At 35.6% G+C, this 20,992-nt stretch overlaps 1 protein-coding gene across 2 annotated transcripts in view; it reads right to left on the reverse strand.

The window, feature by feature from the left end:
• The window catches only part of arhgap42a (Rho GTPase activating protein 42a), a 55,731-nt gene extending 35,099 nt beyond the window's left edge, over positions 1-20,632 (reverse strand). Inside the window, exons 1-5 of one of the 2 annotated variants that reach the window (XM_062049257.1) lie at positions 20,051-20,632; positions 10,426-10,521; positions 7,773-7,834; positions 4,572-4,643; positions 3,217-3,318 (exon numbers count right to left, since the gene is read on the reverse strand). In XM_062049257.1, coding sequence (XP_061905241.1) covers positions 3,217-3,318; positions 4,572-4,643; positions 7,773-7,834; positions 10,426-10,521; positions 20,051-20,207 — 489 coding nt within the window. In that variant the 5' untranslated portion in view covers positions 20,208-20,632. Of the gene's footprint in view, positions 1-3,216; positions 3,319-4,571; positions 4,644-7,772; positions 7,835-10,425; positions 10,522-19,540; positions 19,608-20,050 lie in introns of those variants that run through there. The other variant, XM_062049258.1, reaches the window with a different exon arrangement.
• Positions 20,633-20,992: the final 360 nt, after the last annotated feature.

Here is a 20,992-nt window from a genome sequence, read left to right on the forward strand (position 1 = left end):
TCAAAGCGCTTTACATTGTGAAACCCGAATATCTAAGTTACATTTTTTTTAAAGCAGTGTGGGTGGCACTGGGAGCAGGTGGGTAAAGTGTCTTGCCCAAGGGCACAACGGAAGTGCAGTGTTTCCCATAAACTGCCAAGATACCTGTGGCGGTGGGGGCGTGGCTATGGGCGTGGTCACAATGACATTATCGAGTAATTTGCATTATTTACTACAATGATTTGATATGATTTTCTCTAAAAAGGCTAAAAAAATGTATACTTACTAATTAATAATAACAGTATAACACTTTATGTACATATTTATATACAGATTTGAACAATAAGTTATTCACTGAAATATATTTATTAATTGTGGTTCTTACAAAAAATATATCATATAAAATATAAAAGCTAAAATGTCTCAAAGCTCTGCCCCTTTAATTAGTGCATACTAAATCATTTCACTTTAGCCTACTACTACAAGCATATTATTTACCAGCAACATAAAGTGAAACAGGTGTCCTGCCACAGTCAGTAACAAATAAACATAAAACAGTAGTGGTGGTAGATAGACACAGAGCTTCATCAAACATCTGATCCACTGAACAAAGAGCTCCAAAAATCTTGAACTTTAGACTGCCATCAGTTTTACTCCCTACACTTAACCATGTGTTTCCTAGTGCCTGCACACTTTGCACCCTTTGTTATATACACATGTTGTGTTTCTAATAGAAATACATTTAATAAAGTCAAATACAAATAAGGCAACAAGAGAAGTATCCTACACTTGTATTTTGTAAAGCAAATGTGAACAGCCGATATGGGCATCTACATCAACTACCGTATTTCCTTGAATAGCCGCAGGGGCGTTAATTAATTTAAAACCTCCTGTCACTCCGGCGTTTACCGGAAGCCTGCGGGATGGCCGTGCATGCGGTAATTATTTTAAAACCTCTTCTCACTCCGGCGTTTACCAAAAGGAATGCGGTAAATTTAGGCGTGCGCTTTGAGTGTGATGTAAGCATACCATCATGACAAGCACATTTAATAAAAGAAACGTTATTATGGTCTTACCTGTACTTATAAATGGAGTCCATTTGCAGCTCCTTCTGACCAAAAGCATCGATAACTTGTTTATAGAAGTCTTCATTATTTTCTTTCTTTAGTTTTAAAAGTCTCTGTCTCGATGGACATATTCCTTTAATTATTACCTCCTGCTTCCATTGAAAGTCCAGTTTAGAAAACTGTTTTATTTTAGATACCGGTATGTAATCCTCCATGTTAGAAGTAAAAGTTCAGGCGAGAGAAAAAAAGAAAAAAAAAATCTCTTGCTGCGTGTTGTCACTTCTTCTGCAGTACCGGAAGTCGCAAGAAGGATCACTAGCGCGGCAGCGCCCTCTACCACCGGGAGGTTTAATGACTTATACAGTATTTGACATAAAACATAGCTGCTTGCTGTTCTCTTTAGCATACTGTACCGGTATTCAATAGCTTGGACCTTAAATCCTACTGAATAGCTCTTTATCTTTTTTCCTTTGTGCGATTGTAAACTACTGAAAGCAGCTTCCTCCATTTTGAAAATGAGGACAGGTAAAGCGTCACTCGTGACGTAACGAATTTGACCCGGCAGATGTTCTAGCCATATGCTAAATATTTTGCGAAACGAGTTTGACCCGGCGAAAATTATAGACATGCTATAATAAAATTAATATTTTGCGAAACAAATTTTATCCGGCGTTAATAATGAACCGGCGATAAGGCCAAGCATGCGTTAATTATTTTGAGAAAGGAGTTTGACCCGGCAGTAATTCTAGACGTGCGAATACTATATTCCCTGCGCCAATTCAAGGAAATACGGTATATGATTTGCCTGAGAAGCTGGAGAGGACAAAAAAAAAAAAAAAAGTGTTTTTATTTTTTTAATTTTTTTATTTTTATTTGTGGCGGACGTAATTCTTTCGTGGCGGGCCGCCACAAATAAATGAATGTGTGGGAAACACTGCAGTGACTCGGATGGGAGAAGCGGGGATCGAACCTGGAACCCTCAAGTTGCTGGCACAGCCACTCTACCAACCGAGCTATACCGCACCAACTGAAGTGAAGTGAATTATATTTATATAGCGCTTTTCTCTAGTGAACATAAGCTAGCTGAATTCTGATTGGATAAAAACTATATAACCTAAAAACAACAGCGCTAGAAGGAGCATATTCATATATATAATTTATATATTCATATATAAGGAGCATATACATGAAGAGAATATGAATACTTTTAGATCATTAAAGGCCTACTGAAAGCCACTACTAGCGACCACGCAGTCTGATAGTTTATATATCAATGATGACATCTTAACATTGCAACACATGCCAATACGGCCAGGTTAGATTATGTTTGTTTCGGTGTCTCCTGATAATAGTATTGTTGATTTTATGTCTATCCTTCCAGTCAGGGGCTTATTTCTTTTGTTTCTATCTGCATTTAAGCACGATGCTATCACGTTAGCTCCGTAGCTAAAGTGCTTCGCCAATGTATTGTCGTGGAGATAAAAGTCACTGTGAATGTCCATTTGGCGTTCTGGACTCTCATTTTCAAGAGGATATAGTATCCCAGGTGCTTTCAAATACAAATCCGTGATCCACAATAGAAAAAGGAGAAAGTGTGGAATCCAATGAGCCAGCTTGTACCTAAGTTACGGTCAGAGCGAAAAAAGATACGTCCTGCACTGCACTCTAGTCCTTCACTCTCACGTTCCTCATCCACAAATCTTTCATCCTCGCTCAAATTAATGGGGAAATCGTCGCTTTCTCGGTCCGAATCTCTCTCACTTCTGGCGGCCATCATTATAAACAATAGGGAACTTTGCGTATATGTTCAACTGACTACGTCACGCTACTTCTAGTAGGGGCAAGCCTTTTTTTTATCAGACACCAAAAGTTGCAATCTTTATCGTCGTTGTTCTATACTAAATCCTTTCAGCAAAAATATGGCAATATCGCGAAATGATCAAGTATGACACATAGAATAGATCTGCTATCCCCGTTTAAATAAAAAAATGTCATTTCAGTAGGCCTTTAAGGAAAGTGAATTAAAAATGACTTTTATCTTTAATTATGATCATGATTTGTGGTTATGTCAGGCCAGCAGAGAAGGCCTTGCTGGCCCTGACGGCCCACCACGGCATTTAAGTTTACCGCCAACCATGCTATTATGTCGTCAAAGTGTGTTGTCGGTTACCTCTTGCAGCTGTGACTCCTTCTTCTTGGGGGACAAGCTGAGGTGCTTGTCCAGGACTGAGTAGTACCTCTCCGTCTCCTTGTCAAACTGCTTCTTTCCCTCCTGTAGGAGACGGATGGACAATAATCAGGACAACCAGGAACTTGTGACGTAATCAACAAGTGTGAAATATCGGCGTCTTTGTGTGATGTTTTGTTTAAAAGAACGTTCCAGCTCCCAGCAAGCGTCAATATTTAGGCATGCCGTTGAAACATGACTAATCAACACGACGGGACGAGTCCAGAGCAGCTGCAGCCTCGCACGCTCTCGCCACATTCTACACTCACAGGAGCGTGTCTGACCTGCACTTTCACGCAGGATCGTCCTCTCACGTTCACGGATTGTTGTTCCAAGCTTCATCTTCCAGTTTCCGTTGATCTGGGCAAGACAGCTGGTGATTTTAAAGGCCTACTGAAAGCCACTACTAGCGACCACGCAGTCTGATAGTTTATATATCAATGATGACATCTTAACATTGCAACACATGCCAATACGGCCGGGTTAACTTAGAAAGTGACATTTTAAACTTCCCGGGAAATATCCGGCTGAAACGTCGCGGTATGATGACGTATGCGCGTGACGAAGTCCGAGTAACGGAAGTTATGGTACCCCGTAGAATCCTATACAAAAAGCTCTGTTTTCATTTCATAATTCCACAGTATTCTGGACATCTTTTGCAATTTGTTTAATGAACAATGAAGGCTGCAAAGAAGACAGTTGTAGGTGGGATCGGTATATTAGCGGCGGACTGCAGCAACACAACCAGGAGGACTTTGTTGGAGCGCTAGCCGCCGACCTCACCTTGACTTCCTACGTCTCCCGGCCGCCAAACGCATCGGGTGAAGTCCTTCGTCCTTCCGCCGATCGCTGGAACGCAGGTGAGCACGGGTGTTGATGAGCAAATAAAGTTAGCATGCTAGCAATTGGCTAACATTAGCAAGGAGCATTTTGAACTTGGAATAGTTTGAATGGGTTGAGACAGACGGCATGTGTTTACGTTGGCTATTTAGTGTGGAATTCCTGGCCATTTAGGGACTTTTGGACAGAAATGAACGAGTGGAACATTTGGAAAGTGGAATGGTTTGAATGGGATTACAATTTGGGAGAAGATTTCCGAATGAGAACGCTGAAATGTGTGAATTGTTTGGAGCATGGACACAAGAAGGTGACGTGGTGAAAGCAGACACCGGCCATGTTTACGTCTGTGACGAGCCGCCCGTTCTCCCTCCCTGCGTCCGTTCCCATGACCCCCGCCCTGACACGTCCACGGCTTATCTGAAGACCGGGACTGTGAGACCGCCGCCGCGCGTCGTTACCTTGACGGCGCCGATCTGCTCCTTGCGAAAGCGCTCCAGCGGCGAGATCAACACGTCGTCGGCGTTCTGGATCTGTGGGAGGAGAGCGGCGTGAGAGTGAGAGTCAGACAAGAGATGAGGACAGATGTCCGCCACTTCCTGCTCAGTTGTTAGCGGCACCAAGTGAGCATGGAGGCCTCCGAGCGTACATGAACTGCAGCATGGAGGCCTCTGAGCGTACATGAACTGCAGCATGGAGGCCTCCGAGCGTACATGAACTGCAGCATGGAGGCCTCCGAGCGTACATGAACTGCAGCATGGAGGCCTCCGAGCGTACATGAACTGCAGCATGGAGGCCTCCGAGCGTACATGAACTGCAGCATGGAGGCCTCCGAGCGTACATGAACTGCAGCATGGAGGCCTCCGAGCGTACATGAACTGCAGCATGGAGGCCTCCGAGCGTACATGAACTGCAGCATGGAGGCCTCCGAGCGTACATGAACTGCAGCATGGAGGCCTCCGAGCGTACATGAACTGCAGCATGGAGGCCTCTGAGCGTACATGAACTGCAGCCTGGAGGCCTCCGAGCGTACATGAACTGCAGCATGGAGGCCTCCGAGCGTACATGAACTGCAGCATGGAGGCCTCTGAGCGTACATGAACTGCAGCCAAGTGAGCAACAGCAAATGTTTCTTGGCCTGTGACACATTCTAAACACAAAAGTAAACATCCTGGATTAGAACATTACAATTTGGGGAGATATTGCAAGCCGACTTAAATGCTAGTTAAAGAACCCTATGGATTTGACCTTTTACCTACCATCTATTTAACTTATCTTACCTTTTATTTACCTTCTATATGATTTATTTTACATTTTATCTACCGTCCATTTAACTTATCTTACCTTTTATTTACCTTGTTTTATTTATCTTCTTGAATCTTTTATTTACTTTTTACCTTTCATATTCCTTCTATTTCACCTATTTTACCTTCTATTTTCTTTCTTTGACCTTTTATTTATCTTCACTTTACTTGCTTTTACCTTTTATTTACCTTCTATTGAACTAATTTGACCTTTTATCTACCATATAACTTCTTTGACCTGTTATTTACTTTCTATTTCATTTATTTGACCTATTATCGACCATATATTTAACTTATTTGACCTTTTATCTACCTTGTTTTACCTTCTATTTACTTTTTACATTCTATATTCCTTCTATGTAACTTATTTTACCTTCTAGTTTTCTTCTTTTACCTTTAATTTACCTTCTATCTACCTATTCTTTAGAACATTTACCTTCTATCCACCTTATTTTAACTTCTACTTACCTTCTTTAACCTTTAATTTACCTTCTATTTTCCTTGATCTACCTTCTCATTTCCTTATTTTACCTTTCGTTTACCTTTTATTCACCTTGTATTTCTTTTCTTTTTGTATTGTATTGACTTTTGCCTTCTAAGTATCTTCTTTTAACTTTTATTTCTTTGTTTTACCTTCTATTGATCTTGTTTTAACTTGTATTTACTTATTTTACCTTCTATGTTCCTTCTAACTTCTTTTACCTTCTATTTTTCTTTGTATACCTTTTATTTATCTTCTATTTAACTTATTTTACCTGTTGTTTACCTTTTATTTACCGTTTATCTTCTATTTACTTCTTTTACCTTCTATATTCCTTCTAACTTCTTTTACCTTCTAGTTTCCTTCTTATACCCTTAATTTATCTTCTATTTACTTTTTATTTAACTTATTTTACCTTCTATTACCTGTTTACCTTTTATTTACCTTGTTTACCTTATTTTTACCGTCTTTTAACTTTTATTAACTTCTTTTACCTTCTATATTCCTCCTATGTAACTTCTTTTACTTTCTATTTCTCTTGTTTTACCTTTTATTTACCTGTTCTTTCCAACATTTATCTTCATTTGACCTTCTTTTACCTTCTATTTACTTATTTTACGCTTTATTCACCTTATTTTACTATTAATCCACTTCTATGACCCTCTATTTAACTTTTGCCTTCTTTGACCGTCTCTTACCTTCTATTCAACTTGTTTTACCTTCTTTTATGCGGTCCGGATTTTATATTCCTTCTATGTAACTTCTTTTACCTTCTATTTCTCTTGTTTTACCTTTTATTTACCTGTTCTTTCCAACATTTACTTCCATTTGACCTTCTTTTACCTTCTATTTACCTTTTATTTACGCTTTATTCACCTTATTTTACTATTAATCCACTACTATGACCCTCTTTTTTAACTTTTGACCGCCTCTTTCCTTCTATTCAACTTGTTTTACCTTCTTTTATGCGGTCCGGATTTTATAAATGTGTATTAGTTACGCTCAAATGATGAATCGAAGCAACAGAATATAAATGGAGGCTTTTAAAAGATGAATGGTTGCAGCCCTGATTGGCTGATGATGACATCATTGTGCAGATGTACATAAGCGTGCATGTGTTGATGACATCATTGTGCAGATGTACATAAGCGTGCATGTGTTGATGACATCATTGTGCAGATGTACATAAGCGTGCATGTGTTCCACCATAAGACTCCAACTGTTGACAGACATCTTTAGTCCAGAGCCTTTAGATCTGGATAACTTTGCAGTCACATGTGTGGAACTTTACTTTCACATCATGAGGTCATCTCTGTGAGAAACAGGAAGTGGCTGCTTTCACCACGCTACAATAACCTTCATGAAACTTGAGACGGCCAGACCCAAAGGTACGTTGAAAGTTCACTTCTGATCAGACTGGAATAGAAATCAGCTCATGAGGTCAACAGTGGAGTTACTAGAAAGAGGCAAATTAGCGCTAGTAACAACACACTAAAGTCTTTGACGGACTTTCCCAGGCAGCGAGGGGCTCGTCTCTCAGTCTCACTGGGGAATTGTTGGAATAGGTTCCACATGGTTCCTTCACAAGTAGACCATGCAAACTTTCACAAAGGCACACACACACACACACACACACACACACACACACACACACACACACACACACACACACACACACACACACACACACAAAGGCCTGTGCTTGATGAAGTGTGAGTCACACTAGTGGGGAAATAAAACCTCGCTCAGGACGAGAAGCAAATGCGGTCCAGTCACGGTTCCTGACGTGGACTTTCGCTCTAAGTCACACAGGAAGTGCTAGTTTGGAGAGCCTACTCAGACACGACAGGTGTTGTTGGTGTGAAGTCATGACTCACCAGTCGCTTCCTCTCCTCCTCCATGGTGCTCAGCAGCTGAGAGAACTCCTTCAGCGACTGGGCTACAAATGCAACCACAGTGGAGAAAGTCGTCACAATGTGAGGGTCACCGCGGTCACTTTGCAACATGCCATAGGGCGCACCGGGTTAGAAGGCGCACTGCCGATGAGTGGTTCTATTCGGGTCTTTTTTCATACATAAGGCGCATTAAAGGCCTACTGAAATGATTTTTTTTTATTTAAACGGGGATAGCAGATCTATTCTATGTGTCATACTTGATCATTTCGCGATATTGCCATATTTTTGCTGAAAGGATTTAGTATAGAACAACGACGATAAAGATTGCAACTTTTGGTATCTGATAAAAAAAGGCTTGCACCTACCGGAAGTAGCGTGACGTAGTCAGTTGAACATATACGCAAAGTTCCCTATTGTTTACAATGATGGCCGCATGAAGTGAGAGAGATTCGGACCGAGAAAGCGACAATTTCCCCATTAATTTGAGCGAGGATGAAAGATTTGTGGATGAGTAAAGTGCAAGTGAAGGACTAGTGGGGAGTTGAAGCGATTCAGATAGGGAAGATGCTGTGAGAGTGACCTGATATTCAGCTGGGAATGACTACAACAGTAAATAAACACAAGACATATATATACTCTATTAGCCACAACACAACCAGGCTTATATTTAATATGCCACAAATTAATCCTGCATAAAAACACCTGCGTCTTTGTTATGCTAGCTCCTAGCTCCTCTGCTAGCTCCTAGCTCCATAGAACACGCCAATACAATTCAAACACCTGATCAACACACACAATCACTCAGCCCAAAAGACCGTTCACCTAACCCAAGGTTCATAAAGCTTATATATTTTTAAAAAGTTACGTACGTGACGCGCACATACGGTCAAGCTATCAAATGTTTAGCAGCCAAGGCTGCATACTCACGGTACCTGATATTCAGCTGGGAATGACTACAACAGTAAATAAACACAAGACATATATATACTCTATTAGCCACAACACAACCAGGCTTATATTTAATATGACACAAATTAATCCTGCATAAAAACACCTACGTCTTTGTTATGCTAACTCCTAGCTCCTATGCTAGCTCCTAGCTCCATAGAACACGCCAATACAATTCAAACACCTGATCAACACACACAATCACTCAGCCCAAAAGACCGTTCACCTAACCCAAGGTTCATAAAGCTTATATATTTTTAAAAAAGTTACATACATACGCAAAAAAAAAGTTGCGCACATACGGTCAAGCGATCAAATGTTTAGAAGCCAAAGCTGCATACTCACAGTAGCACGTCTGCGTCTTTGTCATCCAAATCAAAGTAATCCTGGTAAGAGTCTGTGTTGTCCCAGTTCTCTACAGGCGTCTGTGTATCGAAGTCAAAAGTCCTCCTGGTTAGAGTCTCTGTTATCCGAGTTCTTCCATCTTGACTGCATCTTTCGGGAATGTAAACAAAGAAGCGCCGGCTGTGTACTGTTGTTGCTGACTTCCTTCGAAAAATACGTCCGTTTCGCACCGACAACTTTCTTCTTTGCTTGCTCAGCTTCTTTCTCCATAATGCAATGAACATAATTGCAACAGATTCACGAACACAGATGTCCAGAATACTGTGGAATTATGAAATGAAAACAGAGCTTTTTTGTATTGTATTCAATGGGGAAGGCATACCCGTGTTCCCCGGTCTACGTCACGCGCATACGTCATCCTCAGAGGCGTTTCGAACCGGAAGTTTAGCGGCAAATTTAAAATGTCACTTTATAAGTTAACCCGGCCGTATTGGCATGTGTTATAATGTTAAGATTTCATCATTGATATATAAACTATCAGACTGCGTGGTCGCTAGTAGTGGCTTTCAGTAGGCCTTTAAAGGGGTCATATTAGGATTTTTTTCTAAATGGAAAACACTTTCTTGTGGTCTACATAACATGTAATGGTGTACATATTACATATTGTTATGAAGCTGTCTGTTACTACATTATATATATACTTGCAGTGTGTATATTGTACATATTACATATTGTTATGAAGGTGTCTGTTACTACATTATATATATACTTGCAGTGTGTATATTGTACATATTGTTATGAAGGTGTCTGTTACTACATGATATATATACTTGCAGTGTGTATATTGTACATATTACATATTGTTATGAAGGTGTCTGTTACTACATTATATATATACTTGCAGTGTGTATATTGTACATATTACATATTGTTATGAAGGTGTCTGTTACTACATGATATATATACTTGCAGTGTGTATATTGTACATATTACATATTGTTATGAAGGTGTCTTGTTAGCTACAGAGGTGAATAGCATTTGCCGCATCTTCCAAGTGTTTTTATCATCTTTAAAACCCTAAGATGATGTTCTTGTCACTAATAATGATCGTGAACGATGGGCAAAATTCGTAAAAAAGTGCAGTTCCCATTGAAACATGTGTCTTCGTCTGCCCCTTTAGAAGGCACGACTAACACAAACATTGGGACGGTCCCAGAGTATGTTACATTTTTCGGGCATGAAAAACGGCCTCCCCGCCCGATTGGACGTCTCTGCAGTTGAGTAAACAAACGCCCCCCGGTCACAGCGCGAGGGAATACGATACGCGTCTCGTTCAACCCACCGATGTTGACCTCGTCGTCGGTCTCGGCGTCTCCGATGCACTCGAACTGGAACTCCTGCAGGGACTGCGAGAAGCGCTGCACAGCGAGAGAAAGACCTGGAGGGGAGACACACAGAACAGTCCATTCATGGGCCAGAACTGCCATGACGATGATGTTCACCAGCTACACTGAATGGAGGACCCCTGGAACTTGAGAGGCCCCCAGGGACATTTGTCTTCTTTCTCTCCGCGACTCAATACTTGTCTTTGTGGTGACGCCAACGTTCAGTGACAGTAAAAAAATAAATACAAAACCCTAATGTTGTGTAAATGGTAAATAAAAAGAGAATACAACAAATCCTTTTCAACCTATATTCAATAGAATAGACTGCAAAGACAAGATATTTAACGTTCCAACCGAGAAACGTTGTTATTTGTTGCAAATACTAGCCCATTTGAAATTTGATGGCTGCAACATGTTTCAAAAAAGCTGGCACAGGTGGCAAAAAAGACTGAGAAAGTTGAGGAAGGCTCATCAAAGACTTATTCGGAACATCCCACGGGTGGACAGGCTAATTGGGAACAGGTGGGTGCCATGATTGGCTATAAAAGCGGCTTCCATGAAATGCTCAGTCGTTCACAAACAAGGACGGGGCGAGGGTCACCACTTTGTCAACAAACGCGTGCGCAAATTGTCGAACAGTTAAGAACATTTCTCAACGAGCTATTGCAAGGAATTTAGGGATATCACCATCTACGCTCCGTAATATCATCAAAAGGTTCAGAGAATCTGGAGAAATCACAACGCGTTGATCCCTCAGGGGGTACTGCATCAAAAAGCCACATCAGTGTGTAAAGGATATCACCACATGGGCTCCGGAACACCTCAGAAAACCCCTGTCAGTAACTACAGTTGGTCGCTACATCTGTAAGTGCAAGTTAAAACTCTAATATGCAAACGGAGCCATTTATCAACAACACCCAGAAACGCCGCCGGCTTCGCTGGGCCCGAGCTCATCTAAGATGGACTGATGCAAAGTGGAAAAGTGTTCTGTGGTCTGACGAGTCAAGTTGTTTTTGGAAACTGTGTCCTCCGGACCAAAGAGGAAAACAACCATGCGGACTGTTATAGGCGCAAAGTGTAAAAGGCAGCATGTGTGATGGTATGGGGGTGTATTAGTGGCCAAGACATGGGTAACTTACACATCTGTGAAGGCACCATTAAAGCTGAAAGGTACATACAGCTTTTGGAGCAACATATGTTGCCATCCAAGCAACGTTACCATGGACGCCCCTGCTTATTTCAGCAAGACAATGCCAAGCCACGTGTTACAACAGCGTGGCTTCATAGTAAAAGACTCCGGGTACTAGACTGGCCTGAATGTAGTCCAGACCTGTCTCCCATAAATTGTAAGTTATTGATTATTTGCACAAAAAAAACAGCTTGTCAGTTTGAACGTTAAGTATCTTGTCTTTGCAGTCTATTCAATTGAATATTAGTTGGAAGTTATTTGCAAATCATTGTATTCTGTTTTTATTGACCATTTACACAACTTCACTGCTTTTGTGTTTTGTATTTATTTAACACATAAACCTTGGGTCAGGCTGATTAGAAAAGAAAATACTAACCAAATATACTTCCGCATAAGAAGGAAATCATAAATAACTGTCGAAAACCACATTTACATTTAAAAAAAAAAGTGCAAAAATAAACTGAATTAATAATGAATATGTTTCTTAACTAAACTGTCAATCAAATTAAACTGCAAATGAAAATGTTTGACTTTTTAGCTCCACACTTCTTCTGTTTGTTTGATGATGTCATTACTGCCACAAGTGGTGGAAAAGTGTATTACTGAGTACCACTGCAGCCGATACGGACCACAGCTGAGAAACAGATATTTTTGCCGGCCCTCTAGAGGGCACTCTTGGCCCAACAATGAGCCCCACCTTATGGTTAAGAAATACTAAATTAGATGACTAAATTGGATTAATTTGAATTGAACTCCATTGGGAGGCGTTGATTTGAGATACAAGTGTTTTGAGTTGAGATATTGTTTTATTAAGTTCATAAGAATGCAAAAATGTACTATTTAGTTCGGAGTAAAACAATTTAATATGCAAAGAATATTAGTGGTGCCCGAAAAAAATCTAATTCACATCCAAAGTGCGATTCTTATTAATGCCAATTTTTAAATCAATTCATAATTTGCAAAATTCGATAAAAAAAAAATATAAAATGTGTTTAAAAAAAATTTTTAATAATCAAACTTTTTTAAATATTTAGTTCATAAGCGCGTAACAATATAGTATTTAGTTCATACAAGTTACAATATAGTAGTTAGCTAATAAGTGTTAATAAAGTACTTAGTTAAGTGTAAAAATATAATATTTTAGTTCAGAAGCGCATGACAATATAGTATTTAGTTTATAAGAGTAACAATATAGTGTTTATTACATAAGAGTAACAATATAGTATTTATTACATAAGAATAACAATATAGTATTTATTACATAAGAGTAACAATATAGTATTTATTACATAAGAGTAACAATATAGTATTTAGTTTAAAAGAGAGTAATCATATAGTATTTAGTTCAAAAGAGTAAAAATAAAGTATTTAGTTAGGAATGTAACAATATCGTATTTAGTTCATAAGAGTAACAATATAGTATTCAGTTCATAAGAGTAACAATATCGTATTTAGTTCATAAGAGTAATAATATCGTATTTAGTTCATAAGAGTAACAATATAGTATCGTTTGCATAAGAGTAACAATATACTACTTTGTTAGGACAATATAGTATTTAGTTCATAAGAGTAACAATATAGTATTAGTTCATAAGAGTAACAATATAGTATTAGTTCATAAGAGCAACAATATATTATTTAGTTCATAAGAGTAACAATATAGTATTAGTTCATAAGAGCAACAATATAATATTTAGTTCATAAGAGTAACAATATAGCATTTAGTTCATAAGAGTAACAATATAGTATTTAGTTCATAAGAGCAACAATATAATATTTAGTTCATTAGAGTAACAATATAGCATTTAGTTCATAAGAGTAACAATATAGTATTTAGTTCATAAGAGTAACAATATAGTATTAGCTCATAAGAGTAACAATATAGTATCGTTTGCATAAGAGTAACAATATACTACTTTGTTAGGACAATATAGTATTTAGTTCATAAGAGTAACAATATAGTATTAGTTCATAAGAGTAACAATATAGTATTTAGTTCATAAGAGTAATAATATCGTATTCAGTTCATAAGAGTAACAATATCGTATTTAGTTCATAAGAGTAATAATATCGTATTTAGTTCATAAGAGTAACAATATAGTATCGTTTGCATAAGAGTAACAATATACTACTTTGTTAGGACAATATAGTATTTAGTTCATAAGAGTAACAATATAGTATTAGTTCATAAGAGTAACAATATAGTATTAGTTCATAAGAGCAACAATATAGTATTAGTTCATAAGAGCAACAATATAGTATTAGTTCATAAGAGCAACAATATAATATTTAGTTCATAAGAGTAACAATATAGCATTTAGTTCATAAGAGTAACAATATAGTATTTAGTTCATAAGGGTAACAATATAGTATTAGTTCATAAGAGTAACAATATAGTATCGTTTGCATAAGAGTAACAATATACTACTTTGTTAGGACAATATAGTATTTAGTTCATAAGAGTAACAATATAGTATTAGTTCATAAGAGTAACAATATAGTATTTAGTTCATAAGAGTAACAATATAGTATTTAGTTCATAAGAGCAACAATATATTATTTAGTTCATAAGAGTAACAATATAGTATTAGTTCATAAGAGCAACAATATAATATTTAGTTCATAAGAGTAACAATATAGCATTTAGTTCATATGAGTAACAATATAGTATTTAGTTCATAAGAGTAACAATATAGTATTAGTTCATAAGAGCAACAATATAATATTTAGTTCATAAGAGTAACAATATAGTATTTAGTTCATAAGAGTAACAATATAGTATTAGTTCATAAGAGTAACAATATAGTATTTAGTTCATAAGAGCAACAATATAATATTTAGTTCATAAGAGTAACAATATAGCATTTAGTTCATAAGAGTAACAATATAGTATTAGTTCATAGGAGTAACAATATAATATTTAGTTCATAAGAGTAACGATATAGTATTAGTTCATAAGAGTAACAATATAGTATTTAGTTCATAAGAGAGTAACTCAATAGTATTTAGTTCATAAGAGTAACAATATAGTATTTAGTTCATAAGATAGTAACAATATAGTATTTAGTTCATAAGATAGTAACAATATAGTACTTAGTTCATAAAAGTAACAATATAGTATTAGTTCATAAGAGTAACAATATAGTATCGTTTGCATAGGAGTAACAATATACTACTTTGTTAGGACAATATAGTATTTAGTTCATAAGAGTAACAATATAGTATTAGTTCATAAGAGTAACAATATAGTATTTAGTTCATAAGAGTAACAATATAGTATTTAGTTCATAAGAGCAACAATATATTATTTAGTTCATAAGAGTAACAATATAGTATTAGTTCATAAGAGTAACAATATAGTATTTAGTTCATAAGAGCAACAATATATTATTTAGTTCATAAGAGTAACAATATAGTATTAGTTCATAAGAGCAACAATATAATATTTAGTTCATAAGAGTAACAATATGGCATTTAGTTCATATGAGTAACAATATAGTATTTAGTTCATAAGAGTAACAATATAGTATTAGTTCATAAGAGCAACAATATAATATTTAGTTCATAAGAGTAACAATATAGTATTTAGTTCATAAGAGTAACAATATAGTATTAGTTCATAAGAGTAACAATATAGTATTTAGTTCATAAGAGCAACAATATAATATTTAGTTCATAAGAGTAACAATATAGCATTTAGTTCATAAGAGTAACAATATAGTATTAGTTCATAGGAGTAACAATATAATATTTAGTTCATAAGAGTAACGATATAGTATTAGTTCATAAGAGTAACAATATAGTATTTAGTTAATAAGAGAGTAACTCAATAGTATTTAGTTCATAAGAGTAACAATATAGTATTTAGTTCATAAGATAGTAACAATATAGTATTTAGTTCATAAGATAGTAACAATATAGTACTTAGTTCATAAGAGTAACAATATAGTATTTAGTTCATAAGATAGTAACAATATAGTATTTAGTTCATAAGAGTAACAATATAGTATTTAGTTAGGAATGTAACAATATAGTATTTAGTTCATAAGATAGTAACAATATAGTATTTAGTTCATAAGAGTAACAATATAGTATTTAGTTAGGAATGTAACAATATAGTATTTAGTTCATAAGAGAGTAACATGGTATTTAGTTCACAAAAGTGTAAAAATAAAGTATTTTGTTCATGGAGTAATAATATAGTATTTAGTTCATAAGAGAGTATCATGGTATTTAGTTCACAAAAGTGTAAAAATATAGTATTTTGTTCATGAGAGTAAAAATATAGTATTTAGTTCATAAGAGAGTAACTCAATAGTATTTAGTTCATAAGAGTAACAATATAGTATTTAGTTCATAAGATATTAACAATATAGTATTTAGTTCATAAGAGTAACAATATAGTATTTAGTTCATAAGAATAAGAATATAGTATTTAGTTCATAAGAGTAACAATATAGTATTTAGTTCATACGAGAGTAACAATATAGTATTTTGTCCATGAGAGTAATAATATAGTATTTAGTTCATAAGAGTAACAATATAGTATTTAGTTTATAAGAATAAGAATATAGTATTTAGTTCATAAGAGTAACAATATAGTATTTAGTTCATAAGAGTAACAATATAGTATTTAGTTCATAAGAGTAACAATATAGTATTTAGTTCATAAGAGTAATAATACCGTATTTAGTTCATAAGAGTAACAATATAGTATTTAGTTCATAAGAGTTACAATATAGCATTTAGTTCATAAGAGTAACAATATAGTATTTAGTTCATAGGAGTAACAATATAGTATTTAGTTCATAAGAGTAACAATACAGTATTTAGTTCATAAGAGTAACAATACAGTATTTGGTTCATAAGAGTAACAATATAGTATTTACTTAATAAGAGTAACAATATAGTATTTAGTTCATAAGAGTAACAATATAGTATTTAGTTCATAAGAGTAACAATATAGTATTTAGTTCATAAGAGTAATAATATAGTATTTAGTTCATAAGAGTAACAATACAGTATTTAGTTCATAAGAGTAACAATATAGTATTTAGTTCATAAGAGTAATAATATAGTATTGAGTCCATAAGAGTAACAATATAGTATTTAGTTCATAAGAGTAACAATATAGTATTTAGTTCATAAGAGTAACAATATAGTATTTAGTTCATAAGATACTAACAATATAGTATTTAGTTCATAAGATACTAACAATATAGTATTTAGTTCATAAGAGTAACAATATAGTATTTAGTTCATAAGAGTAACAATATAGTATTTAGTTCATAAGAGTAACAATATAGTATCTAGTTCATAAGAGTAACAATATAGTATTTAGTTCAGAAGAGAGTAACAATACAGTATTTGGTTCATAAGAGTAACAATATAGTATTTAGTTCATAAGAGTAACAATATAGTATTTAGTTCATAAGAGTAACAATATAGTATCTAGTTCATAAGAGTAACAATACAGTATTTAGTTCAGAAGAGAGTAACAATATAGTATCTAGTTCATAAGAGTAACAATATAGTATTTAGTTCAGAAGAGAGTAACAATACAGTATTTAGTTCATAAGAGTAATAATATAGTATTTAGTTCATAAGAGTAACAATATAGTATTTAGTTCATAAGAGTAACAATATAGTATCTAGTTCATAAGAGTAATAATATAGTATTTAGTTCATAAGAGCAACAATATAGTATCTAGTTCATAAGAGTAATAATATAGTATTTAGTTCATAAGAGCAACAATATAGTATCTAGTTCATAAGAGTAACAATACAGTATTTAGTTCAGAAGAGAGTAACAATATAGTATCTAGTTCATAAGAGTAACAATATAGTATTTAGTTCAGAAGAGAGTACCAATATAGTATTTAGTTCATAAGAGTAACAATATAGTATTTAGTTCAGAAGAGAGTAACAATATAGTATCTAGTTCATAAGAGTAACAATACAGTATTTAGTTCAGAAGAGAGTAACAATATAGTATCTAGTTCATAAGAGTAACAATATAGTATTTAGTTCAGAAGAGAGTAACAATACAGTATTTAGTTCATAAGAGTAATAATATAGTATTTAGTTCATAAGAGTAACAATATAGTATTTAGTTCATAAGAGTAACAATATAGTATCTAGTTCATAAGAGTAATAATATAGTATTTAGTTCATAAGAGCAACAATATAGTATCTAGTTCATAAGAGTAACAATACAGTATTTAGTTCAGAAGAGAGTAACAATATAGTATCTAGTTCATAAGAGTAACAATATAGTATTTAGTTCAGAAGAGAGTAACAATATAGTATTTAGTTCATAAGAGTAACAATATAGTATTTAGTTCAGAAGAGAGTAACAATATAGTATCTAGTTCATAAGAGTAACAATATAGTATTTAGTTCATAAGAGAGTAACAATATAATACTTTACGTATTGAGTTGCTCAGAGTGTAAAGTTCATTGCAATAAAGGAGACAGTCAAACTCTACTTGGAGTGCCTCAGCTTGGTAGTCCATCAGGAAGTGAAGGAGTCATTCCATACTAATACAAAGAGTCATTCCATACTAATACAAAGAGTCATTCCACACTAATACAAAGAGTCATTCCATACTAATACAAAGAGTCATTCCACACTAATACAAAGAGTCATTCCATACTAATACAAAGAGTCATTCCACACTAATAGAACTAGTAATAAAGGAGTCATTCCACACTAATAGAACTAGTAATAAAGGAGTCATTCCACACTAATAGAACTAGTAATAAAGGAGTCATTCCATACTAATACAAATAGTCATTCCACACTAATAGAACTAGTAATAAAGGAGTCATTCCATACTAATACAAAGAGTCATTCCACACTAATAGAACTAGTAATAAAGGAGTCATTCCATACTAATACAAAGAGTAATTCCACACTAATAGAACTAGTAATAAAGGAGTCATTCCACACTAATAGAACTAGTAATAAAGGAGTCATTCCATGCTAAAAGAACTAGTAATAAAGGAGTCATTCCATACTAATACAAAGAGTCATTCCACACTAATAGAACTAGTAATAAAGGAGTCATTACATGCTAAAAGAACTAGTAATAAAGGAGTCATTCCACACAAATAGAACTAGTAATAAAGGAGTCATTCCATGCTAATAGAACTAGTAATAAAGGAGTCATTCCATACTAATACAAAGAGTAATTCCACACTAATAGAACTAGTAATAAAGGAGTCATTCCACACTAATAGAACTAGTAATAAAGGAGTCATTCCATGCTAAAAGAACTAGTAATAAAGGAGTCATTCCATACTAATACAAAGAGTCATTCCACACTAATAGAACTAGTAATAAAGGAGTCATTACATGCTAAAAGAACTAGTAATAAAGGAGTCATTCCACACAAATAGAACTAGTAATAAAGGAGTCATTCCATGCTAAAAGAACTAGTAATAAAGGAGTCATTCCACACAAATAGAACTAGTAATAAAGGAGTCATTACACACTAATAGAACTAGTAATAAAGGAGTCATTCCACACTAATAGAACTAGTAATAAAGCAGTCATTCCACACTAATAGAACTAGTAATAAAGGAGTCATTCCACACTAATAGAACTACTAATAAAGGAGTCATTACACACAAATAGAACTAGTAATAAAGGAGTCATTCCACACTAATAGAACTAGTAATAAAGGAGTCATTCCACACTAATACAACTACTAATAAAAAGAGTCATTCCACACAAATAGAACTAGTAATAAAGCAGTCATTCCACACTAATAGAACTAGTAATAAAGGAGTCATTCCACGCAAATAGAACTAGTAATAAAGGAGTCATTCCATGCTAAAAGAACTAGTAATAAAGGCATGCTAAAAAGTGTCCTACGTACTTGTGAGTGCGGATATGAGCATGTTTCCATCCTTGAGGAGGTCTTTAAGAACTAATAGAGGCATGCTAAAAAGTGTCCTACGTACTTGTGAGTGCGGATATGAGCATGTTTCCATCCTTGAGGAGGTCTTTAAGAACTAATAGAGGCATGCTAAAAAGTGTCCTACGTACTTGTGAGTGCGGATATGAGCATGTTTCCATCCTTGAGGAGGTCTTTAAGAACTAATAGAGGCATGCTAAAAAGTGTCCTACGTACTTGTGAGTGCGGATATGAGCATGTTCCCATCCTTGAGGAGGTCTTTAAGAACTAATAGAGGCATGCTAAAAAGTGTCCTACGTACTTGTGAGTGCGGATATGAGCATGTTTCCATCCTTGAGGAGGTCTTTAAGAACTAATAGAGGCATGCTAAAAAGTGTCCTACGTACTTGTGAGTGCGGATATGAGCATGTTTCCATCCTTGAGGAGGTCTTTAAGAACTAATAAAGGCATGCTAAAAAGTGTCCTACGTACTTGTGAGTGCGGATATGAGCATGTTTCCATCCTTGAGGAGGTCTTTAATAAACCTGTTGGTTCTGTTCAGCTCGGCTTCATGGCACTGAAGTCTCTCTCGGAACTCAGGACTGTCCAGGAAAGAGTCGCTGAACTCCAGCGTCGGCAAACCCATCATCAAACTCCGCGGTCCCGCAGCACACGGACGGCACTACTCGGTCCACGGAGGAAGTCTTCGTCCTGGGAGACTTCTGCTCAGACTTCTTGCTGAACTCTAATCTTTTTTCTTTTCTGTTTTTTATCCCCCGGGTGCCTTTTTCCTGCTTACCACTTCCGGTTTTACGTGCCTTTTTCCCTGCTAACCACTTCCGGTTAATAGCCGTTACACTTTAAGCTAGCTTCGACAAAAAAAAACAAAAAAACAAAAAAACATCTAAAGTGGCGATTCTGGCCTCGGAACATTTCATTGAGTCCGGCGAAAAGTTCCCCTCGCAGTCCGGTTGAAAGACCGCTTGATGTTGGCGGGAGAGGAGCCCCGGAAGGAAGGCGGACTTTGGTGAAATAATAACAGCTCTTGGCAAAGAATGTGAGGCGAGTTGGGGGCTTCTTAACGGAAGTCAGCTATGTTGCTATGGCAACCAGAGACTCCTAAAATATCACGGGATACTACAGTACTACTACTAAATAGCAGAAGTAATAGTATTGCATGTCGTGTAAAAATAGCTGTATAATAGTTATAGTACAATGAAAGGCAGCTATGTTGCTATGGCAACCGGAGACTCCTAAAATATCACATAATACTACAGTACTACTACTAAATAGCAGAAGTGATAGTATTGCATGTAGTGTAAAAGTAGCAGTATAATAGTTATAGTACAATGGAAGGCAGCTAAGTTGCTATGGCAACCAGAGACTCCTAAAATATCACGGAATACTACAATACTACTACTAAATAGCAGAAGT

This window comes from Entelurus aequoreus, linkage group LG05 (assembly GCF_033978785.1).
Source record: "Entelurus aequoreus isolate RoL-2023_Sb linkage group LG05, RoL_Eaeq_v1.1, whole genome shotgun sequence".
NCBI lineage: Eukaryota > Metazoa > Chordata > Actinopteri > Syngnathiformes > Syngnathidae > Entelurus > Entelurus aequoreus.